Source organism: Achroia grisella, unplaced genomic scaffold (assembly GCF_030625045.1).
Source record: "Achroia grisella isolate CSIRO2021 unplaced genomic scaffold, CSIRO_AGI_Agris_v1 utg783, whole genome shotgun sequence".
Taxonomy (NCBI): Eukaryota; Metazoa; Arthropoda; class Insecta; order Lepidoptera; family Pyralidae; genus Achroia; species Achroia grisella.
Genome location: NW_026713023.1, coordinates 196851 through 207102, shown reverse-complemented (window position 1 = coordinate 207102; position 10252 = coordinate 196851). Strand labels below are relative to the sequence as shown.

The following is a 10252-nucleotide window of genomic DNA, read 5'->3' as shown; positions in this document are numbered from 1 at the left end:
CAGTAGGATGTAAGAGTTTCCAACAACCATATTTTATGTAATTTAGGTATATACTTAATAATGTCTATTTCAATACAAAAAGGTTTAAATTTATCATTGTAAAGGAGGGAAATCAAATACGACTAAGATGGGACCGGATTATATTCATTAAAAAAACAATCTATTACTATACTAGGGTTCATCTCTAATCATAAGAGCCTGCTGTTACAATACTAGCCAAATACAATTAAGTATGCTGTTATGTTGTTGTAATATTGAAATAAAAAAGAAATAATAAAAAAAAAATAACATAGTGCTTTATTATGAGTTTTACAAGTTTTAATTGTAAGTTTACTTAGTAAGTTTTGGGTTATTAGATTTTCTAAAAAGTCGTGTGTGTCGTACCTTAGAATTAATTATTCAATATTAAAGCAGTTTACTTTGTAACTTGTGCTTCAGTTGAGAAAAGGAAGTGAAATAATATGGTGCAGAGGCATAACTAGACGAATTAATGATTATTATTAAAACCCGTTAATTATGATAGCAATAAATTTTTTTAATCATGATTAATCAAATTAATTAATTGATTGAGAATTATTATGTATTGATTATTGATAAAATATTATAGTAAATACTTATTAACTATAAGCAATTTCTTCCAGACTACCTTTCGATGGATAGAGAAAGTATATAATATAAGAGAAGGGAAAAAAACAAGTCATGCTATCTAATTATACAAACTAGTGGTCGAAATTCGACCATAATTAATTTAAATTATAAGTTTGAACATTATTAACCCTAAATTCGATAATGCTGGACATTAAAAAAAAAAAAATTTTTGATTTGATTTGATTTGATTTGTTGTAATGGTTGCATGTGCTCACTGTCTCGTGAGCAGGCAATCTGGTCCCACATGCGCCGCCGCAATACGTCACAATCAATATCACGATTACTATCATTAGCGCGCGTTCACACTGATACAGGCTCAATTATCTTTAACTCATTATAGTCGGGTCAATGGATCGTGGCGCGAAAACATTTTTGTTTTAAACTTACTGTTACCTGCAACTTTATTCGCGTGGAGTTAGATTATTAACATAAATAAAGTAGTAACCTAAGTTTTATTTCAAAATATCTGTCTATTGCGACTTCGTTTCCGTGGTATTTAAGTTTTTATTCAAATAAAAATACTTCTTAAATAATAATGCTTAAGTTACTTCTTGTATCATTAGCTAACAGGAAGTAAAAGTCCCGTCAAAATTGATCTAGCAGTTTCAGAGATTAGCAAGAACAAACAAACAGACAGACACAATAATGTTTAAAATATTTTTTTAATGTAAGTACATATATGTATTAGCATATAAGTGTAGTGACAAGCTGTTAATTCGAAACTTCAATCAGACTCTTCAATTTTATTTATTTGTATAAATAATTTTAAATGTTTGATTTTGTTATGCTTAAATTATTGTACACAATCAAAAATCAAATCAAATTAAAATCTACGCATTTACTTGTTAAAATATTTTTTAATTATGTGGTAAGTTTCACCTTATTATAAAGATTACATTAATATAAAGAAATAGAATAGAAAATACGTTTAAGCATATCTTTATAAATATTATGAATTACGGATTTATTAATTTGAATTTTATCTATTTTCATTTTTAATATAATATACGTAATATACAAATGGGAGTCGTGTCGTATCAAGAATTAAAGAGCATGATGGAAGATCGCGGAAAGTGGCAAGAGCTCCACCGACAAGAGCGTAGATCTTAAATTATGAGTGAATGAAATACGTACATATTATAATGATAATAATCTCAGGACAATTCACACAGCGCCATCTAGACCCAAATTAAGCTAGCTAAAGCTTGTGTTATGGGTACTAGATAACTGATACAAATAGATAGATTTATTTTTTAGTATATACATATTATAATTATATACATAGAAAACACCCAGACCGATACAAAGAATCATACTCATGAATACAAATGTTTGCACCGTGCGAGGAATCGAACCCGCAAATATCGGTCGTAAACGGTGTGCTAGATCGCTAGACCACCGAGGTCGTCTGTACGATAATATGTAATGTAATATATGTACATATATATTTTACATATATTCACAATCTTTTATTTTATCATCGGTTTACAACGCATGATCTATTGACCGGACTATAATGGCTTCTTCACACGATCCTTTCCTTAATAACGTTTCGACATCGCAATGAAATCGTTTCAAAATATTTGTATCAGACGGTACGTACGCACTATTCGTGTTATAAGTAAGTTAGTCTTATAATTACTATGATGTATGCAAGCCTATTTTATTATTAGCAAACCTGTAATTAACATATCATTAATGTTTAGAACAAAAGTTTTAACCAGATATACCATTTACCATCTAGTCCCAAGCTAAGCAGTGCTTGTGTTATGGGTACTCGATAATTGAAACAAATAAACAGATAGGTTTTCCTAAATAGATACCTTTTTCTTTGTAATTAATATTTTTCTTTATTTGGTCAAAATCACTATAACTATAACACGCGGATGAAGCCGTGGACACAGCTAGTTGGTTTTTAAATGACGGAGTTATGAATCCTCTATTTTTGGAGTAGGACAAAAATAGGACACCGATTTTGACTATTCTTTTTGCAATCTATAAAGTTATTCACCTTATAAGTGTTATATAAACTTTGTATGGATTGAAAATCTATTTTTTATTAAATCAGCATTAAATGTGTTTGTCATATATTTTTTTTAATCTTTAAATTTAATTTGGGGTTACTGTTAGCAAACATGTCAACCTCATTATGTCGAACCTAATTATAATAAATCTTAAAAAAACTAAACAAAAATTTAATAATTACAGACTGAAAGAAATCTATCAAAAGGTTATAAAGAGAGGAAAGCTAAAAAAGAGATGGATGGACTATGTGAAAGATAATATGGTCTGAAAGAGAGTAAATAACGAGATGACTACGAATAAGTATGAATGGAAGAGAAAAAGGTATTACGTTGTCCCCAAATAAATGGAATAAGGAAGAAGCTTGTATCAGCGCACATAACAATCAAAAACACAAAGCGCAATGTCAGAAGAAAGGACAACTAGTATTCTTTGAATAACACCCATATCAAATTTGTTGAAGTTTTCATAAACAGACCCCTCTCTACTCGATTTCTATCATATTCCATCAATAGGTTTGCTATAAATGTCATTTCTTATTTTAATTATCAGAATATTCTAGAAAAAATATATACTTGTATACTTTACTACTAAATATCTTAAACGTGAATTTGTTACCTTATCAAGACCCCCACGGCTGAACAAGTCATCATAAATTTGCATGTATGAAGGAAAAGATTTTCAATGTCACTTGGACTAACACGCGGGCAGTACATATTTGTACCTATAAATGGTGTACTAGTTATTCCCATATAGCCTTAGGGTAGTCAAGAGAGATCATGGTAAACAATGACACGAGTAATGGTCGCTGGTAGTGTTGCCAGATGTTTTGTAATCTCCTCAAATATTTAACGTCCTCCCAAAATTCAGACTTTGAAGAAAACTCCTTAAAAATCCTAATAGCTATTCGTTCTTTAACTCTAGTCGATCTGTTCCGGAGACTGGTAATGTTTTTAGTCTCCGTGTTTGTGCTTGTATTTCTTGTTCGTTTAAAGTTTTTTTTTATTTTGGCCTATATGAACATATCCTTTTGGATACGTTGATATCGTTCATTTAATATTGGGTAAAATCCTAAGTTCAACTCATAAACTCCCACATATTTCTTCCCTTCAAAATTCCCCACATCGCTTCAAATTTGACTAAATCTGGGTGGGAAATCTTTACTCTAGCATCACTGACCGCCGGACAGCCTGGAGCGTGCGTGCTGGTAATTTACACAATAAAACGACTACCAATTTTGTATGTATATTACACATACAATGTATTGAATACGTAGAAACAATTGCTATTAAGACATAGTAAATAATGGTTTGACTAATACGCGTGTCACTTAAATATCATTCTTTTGTACGTGTATTTGCCACCTATTGCTGAACCGATGTGGATGGAATTTTGCGTATATTTCAATAGGCAACCATTCAAAATCATCCAGGTAGGATGATTTTGAATGGTTTTAAAACTATTGGATCTGGTAAGTGATTTTCCTTGCAAGACAACGTCTGTCTAATCCGTTAGTACAGTTATATATATATATATATATATAACGTCTATCTAATAAAGTAGACCTATAGAAGCTAACTAATATTATTGACATCTATATTTGTCTGTGTATATATAATTTAAGCAATTATACAACAAGTAATGGAATTACTTGATACGGAACGAATTTGTTCAAGGATTATCTACATCTTTTATCGCAGCTCTGCTTCTACTAGTCATAGCGTGATGTTATAAAGCCGACGACATTTTCAAATAACTGGGCTCTCTATTGGTATTTTATTTTTCAGGGGTTTGGAGTAGTACCATGTGGTTTAAACCTAGATAACTACAGAGATCTATTGTGCTCTTAAATATCTGATGGCAAAAGAATTTTCTAAAACCGTTCAGTAGATCCAAAAATTTATAATAATAATAATAATCTCAGGACAATTCACACAGCGTTCAATTTAACTTGGGTCTAGATTGACCCAAGTTAAGCTAGCTAAAGCTTGTGTTATGGGCACCAGACAACTGATACAAATAAAGAGATTTTGTACATAGTATATAAATGATTGTACCGCGCAAAGATTCGAATCGGCGACTATCGGAAGTAAGGCGGAATCTTGAGCCGCTTGACCACCAAAGCCGTGAAAAGAGATTACTGCCTACAATCTCACAAACTTTATAATAATAGTATGGAAATGTGGCAAGAAATGAAATACATATTATGTTGCTTTAATTTATTCGTTTTAATCACATAGTGATATTATTTTACAAATTCTATACATAACAATCTTATTATGTACAAAATAAAAATAAGTGTACTTAACAATTTTTTTTGACATTTTTTTTTAAATGCTCATTTAATAAACCTATCTAGAATTTCACTATCATTGACTTTGGTATTAGTATACGTATCCTTGTTCAGGGCTGAAGCTTGGTGGTTGACGAGGACCTCCGAATTGTTGTCCAGCTGGAGCACTGGAGGATTGCGAGCTGGTTTGTCTTCCGGAAGAACCCTGAGTTGAACCCCCTGAAGGAAGAGCCTGGTTAGGGCTTTGGGATCCAGGTTTATTATATTGGTAAGGAGCAGAATCTATTGCGGATGGTCTTGATCCACTAGATTGGCTTCCCGTGCCGGCGTTTCCAAATGAACCCTGAGAAGGTCCTGTTCCAATAGAAGAAGATTGTCCAGGTCGGGAACTGGTTCCAAACGATCCTTGGTTTCCAGACGAACCTACAGATCCTGAAGTAGATCCTAGAGATTGTCCAGATGGCCTAGATCCAAACTGTCCTTGGCTTGTGGTTCCCTGCGATCCAAAAGTTCCTTGGCTGTTAGAACCAGGGATATTAGACTGAGCTTGTCCTTGGCCGGGTCTGTTAAATTGAGTGTTGGAAGGACCTTGGTTCGAACCAAATGGAGAACCACCCTGTGGGCGATTGTACTGGTATCCAGAATCTTGATTTTGAGATCCACGGCCCTGGGCATTACCTTGGCTTCCTTGAGTATATTGGCCGAATTGTCTGTCAGAGCCAGATGTAGCTGAAGAAGCGCTAGGTGCGCCATATTGCTGAGATGGGCCTTGACCTTGGCCTTGAGGTTGGTTTAAATTAGTACCAGCTCGTTGACCTGTGGCCTGGGCTTGGTTGAATGAAGATCCGCTGCTAGGAGCTCCATATTGTTGAGATGGACGTTGAGCTGATTCTTGTCGTTGGTTGAAAGCACCATTTTGTTGACCAGCGCTCTGCTGTTGGTTGAATGAAGATCCGCTGTTAGGGGCTCCATATTGTTGAGATGGACGTTGAGCTGATTCTTGTCGTTGATTGAAAGCACCATTTTGCTGACCAGCGCTTGGGCGTTGGTTGAATGAAGATCCGCTACTAGGGGCTCCATATTGTTGAGATGGACGTTGAGCTGATTCTTGTCGTTGATTGATAGCACCATTTCGCCCAGCGCTTGATGTTGGTTGAATGTAGATCTTGTCCATATTGTTGAGATGGACGTTGAGCTGATTCTTGTCGTTGATTGATAGCACCATTTCGCTGACTAGCACTCTGTCCTTGGTTGAATGAAGGTCCGCTGCTAGGAGCTCCGTATTGCTGAGATGGCCCTTGAGCTGATCCTTGTGGTTGATTAAAGGCACCACCGGTTCGCTGACCTTGACCCTGATTCACTGATGGGGATGCACCAGAACTGCCGAATTGTTGCAAATTGCCTTGCGATCCCTGAGCCTGGTTAAAAGCGCCACCTGTGCGTTGTCCGGCTCCTTGGTTGAATTGCGAAGAAGCACCAGGAGCACCATATTGTTGAGAAGGACTTTGGGTTCTTTGATTCTGACTATAGGAGCTGCCAGATTGACCGGAAGAAGAAGAGCCTGCAGGAGCTCCATATTGCTGAGATGGACCTTGACCAGATCCTTGGCGCTGGTAACCAGCACCTTGAGCGCCAGCTTGTCCTTGGCTATATGCAGCAGATCCAGTATATTGTTGAGGCTCAGACTCATATTCTTCGGGACGGTAAGCGCCTGAAAATAGCATTATTCATTTAAAAAAAATAACACTGTCTTATAAGTTATAATCAGTGTACTTTTTTTTTAGTAATACACTGCAAAGCTTATCTATACATTACATATACTTAATATTACTTATGTGGCATGTAGAATACACTTGAAATTCGCGTAGAGAAAATTAATTGAATATTTAGAATAATGTTTTGAGTTTTTACAATTTTTAATAAACGTGGCCAAAAACCTGATCAAATTCAAACTAAAAGCATTAAAAAAAGTAAGCATTCTATGTAAACGTAAAAAACATCATTGATATGATATTATCACAATTGAATCTATAGACTGAACTGAACGATAGTGGAAAAAATATTAATACCTATTAAAAACTTGACTAGCATAAGTGACTAAAATGTTTTACATGAATAAATAATTTGGTATTTAATTACTTGCATAATTGATTTTGGAACTAGTATGATTATTCATAAGTGCTTACATTAACTGTGTTTGAATTAAAATTATGTATAAGTTTCTATTCATAATAGGTATATTATTGAAAATCATACATATATTTAGGATAAGAGGCAAGACATCTTAATCCTCTGTAATGATAACGCATGAGTATATCACGTATGTCATATAGTGACGTAATTGCCGTAGTGTTGATCATGTATACTTTCTAATCCAATTATATTGATAAATATTTTGATAATATCAGTACATCATCTCTAAATCTTGTAAGCATAAAATAACTAAAAGATTTATCAATAAAAATAAATAAAAACGTTTAATTACCTTCTTGTGTACCAGCGGCAGCGGCTCTGGCGTTCTCTTCAATAGACCTCAGGATCTCATCGGGAATTGGGGGAGAAGTCGGAAGATGGTCACCCTGAGGCTGATAGCCGTTCTCATCAGCTGTGTATGTCACCCTGTATACTTCACCATCATCGCCAGTATACGAAAAACCACCTTGAGCCTGGACACCGTTTGTAGCTACACCAGATTCTTCAGCAGAAATGCCATTGGAAGTTTCGAAGCTGTAGGAAAAGGTTTCACCGTCGTTTTGGTTGTCGTATCTTAAAATTTCAGCGTTTCTGTCCGCATCGGCTTGAGCACGTTCAGACTGTTGGTATGCCTGTCCAGAAAAGTCTTGGCCTGTTTGTCCAATACCAGATTGGCTAATTCCAGCACCGGAAGGTCCTGACTGTCCAAAACCTGGAGCCCCAGAAGACTGGCCGTATTGTGAAGCTCCAGATGATTTACCAAAGTCTGTTGCACCAGATTGCTGACCGAATCCAGACTGTCCGGCAGATCCAGAAGGACGACCAAATGTATTCTGGCCCGAAGCTCCTGAAGGTTGACCAAATCCAGACACGCCCGAGGGCCTTGATCCTTGTCCGAATGCAGATGATCCCGTTTGACCAAAACCACTTGATCCAGATGTTCCTACTCCTGATCCTTGGCCAGCAGAACCTGAACCAAATGGAGTATTCAGAGACCCAGGACTTCCTCCAGCACTAGCAGCACTTGCGGGTGGCAAGTATGTCCTGTCTAACTTTGCAGCATAGCCACAGGCTATAACTGACAAGACTAAAATCTGTAACAAAATTAAATATTAGTAAAACATAATAACTACAATTTTCCAACAATGAGACAAAACAATAACCTAATTGTATTATTTAAAAAAATAATAAAAAGATTTTATGAATTTATGAAATATAAATAAAATGTGTTCAAAATAATATCAGCGAAGAGTTAATAAAAGTAGTTAGTAAAAGTCATTTTTAAATAAACTGCCTTCGAGTATCTCTGCACTACATATATGTATATATAAAAATACATTAGGCCCGCCTTTTCTACAAAAATTAAATAAGATTTAATGAATAAAAATAAATGTTAATATTTAAGTTTGTCTGCACGTTCACGGTCCAATAATAAAGAGAGAGAGAGAGAAGAGATTAATTTAAAAAGTATCTATTAAACTATATTATTATTAAAAAAAGAACAACACATTGTCGAAATAATGTCGTAAAACTAAATTACACTTCACTAGTACTTCTGCATGTTGACACAATTTTTTTTTAAATATAAGTCACTTCCTGCTAAATTTATTATTGCCACTATATAATGTTTAAAACATGAGTTTTTAATATTTAGTTAAAAACAAGAAACGTTAAAGAAACTGTTATTAGTAACACTTCATTAAATTGAACACATTACATGAAAAGAAATTTTAAATTTAGAATACTAATACAATTTTCTTTTATTTCAAATTTAGAATAACTTTAGTGATGTGAAGTTTATAAAAACTAAATTATTTTTTTAATTATAAAATAAACTAATTACCAGCTTCATATCAAAAGCTGTTGTTTTGCCAGAAAGTGAATACTGAATGTTGCATCTTGCAGATTGTACCCTATTTATATGAATCTAAATTCGCTCACCGTATTTCACAGACTCACGGTCCTAACCTTTGACTCGTCGTAGAAGATCCTCTAGTTTGTGTGTGTTTGTGTGTTGCTCAACGAACGATCGATTTTACCAATACACTAATTATTCTGTAATGTGTGTGTGTGAGCCCAAGATGGTCGGATTTACTTTGTTTGGTCAGCTTTCGTTTAGGGGTCCGTTGATTGACATATGAAATACGAATACAATACTATCATTCGATTTCAAATCAAATAGATCGTTAATCATTAATCGATTTAAAGATAAAGAGACCTAATTCGATTGATCTAGATTTCTTTGTTTTCGATACAATTATAACAATGTTTTATCGAAACTTTATGATTAATTTCTATTTTTTTATGTATTATAACAACCCAATTTTGTAAGTACTCTTAATTAAATAGAATATACTAAAATTATTAAAAAAATTTAATTAATTTTACACGCACATGTCGAACTTATTTTGATTGAATGGTTGATTGATTGATAACTTTTCATCAATCAATCAGAGTAAATTCGGCTTGTGCTAATAAAAATTAATATTTTTTTAATAATTTCACTTATTTCTCATATATTACATTACATTTCAATTAACAAACTATCAATCCATACTAATACTATATATACTCTACTAACAGTATGTGTGTCTATTTGTTACCTTTTTAGAACTAATGGAAGGTCCATTACTTGTGAAAAGGTAACATTGGGTTGGTTGTGTTCCCTATTTTATATATCTTCTTGTACCCGTTAGTACTTATCTAAGTCGCGTTTATATATAAAAGTGTAGAATGCCTTGAATTTAATATGCGGTGTATATATTAAAACAAAATATGCTTTTAATATGTTTGGACTGTATTTTTATATTTGATTTTACAGGAGTACAGTGTGTTTTGATAGTTAAAACAGAAAGGGAGGATGACAGTTTGAATGAATCCTTTTTAAACTGTTAAGTGTTGCGAAAATATATACTACAAAATATTTATATTTATTTTAGGTTCAAAATATATATACTAATAAAAAAAAAAGAAATGTTTGGTTTGTCTCGAAGAATGACAATAACAGATTTTTATTAAAGAAAAGTCAGTCGAACTTGCGATATAAACTTGTATAGCATAAAATATAAATTAGTTCAAAATATTTAGAAAAATAAA

General features: G+C 33.6%; 1 protein-coding gene across 1 annotated transcript; it reads right to left on the bottom strand.

Annotated features, from left to right (window-relative positions):
* Nucleotides 1-5005: 5005 nt before the first annotated feature.
* LOC131851462 (filaggrin-2-like) lies at nt 5006-9055 on the bottom strand. Its single transcript, XM_059201966.1, has 4 exons — nt 9000-9055; nt 7449-8250; nt 6137-6674; nt 5006-6105 (listed from the first exon to the last, which is right to left on the bottom strand). The coding sequence occupies exons 1-4, from the start codon at nt 9006-9008 to the stop codon at nt 5055-5057; spliced, it is 2400 nt and encodes a 799-aa protein (XP_059057949.1). The 5' UTR covers nt 9009-9055; the 3' UTR covers nt 5006-5054.
* Between the last annotated feature and the right edge of the window lie 1197 nt (nt 9056-10252).

Coding starts and splice junctions, on each gene's coding strand:
- LOC131851462 (XM_059201966.1), bottom strand. Junction 6,675..7,448: donor TGCCGCTGGTACACAAGAAG/GTAATTAAACGT, acceptor TGCTATTTTCAG/GCGCTTACCGTCCCGAAGAA. Junction 6,106..6,136: donor CAACGTCCATCTCAACAATA/TGGACAAGATCT, acceptor ACCAACATCAAG/CGCTGGGCGAAATGGTGCTA.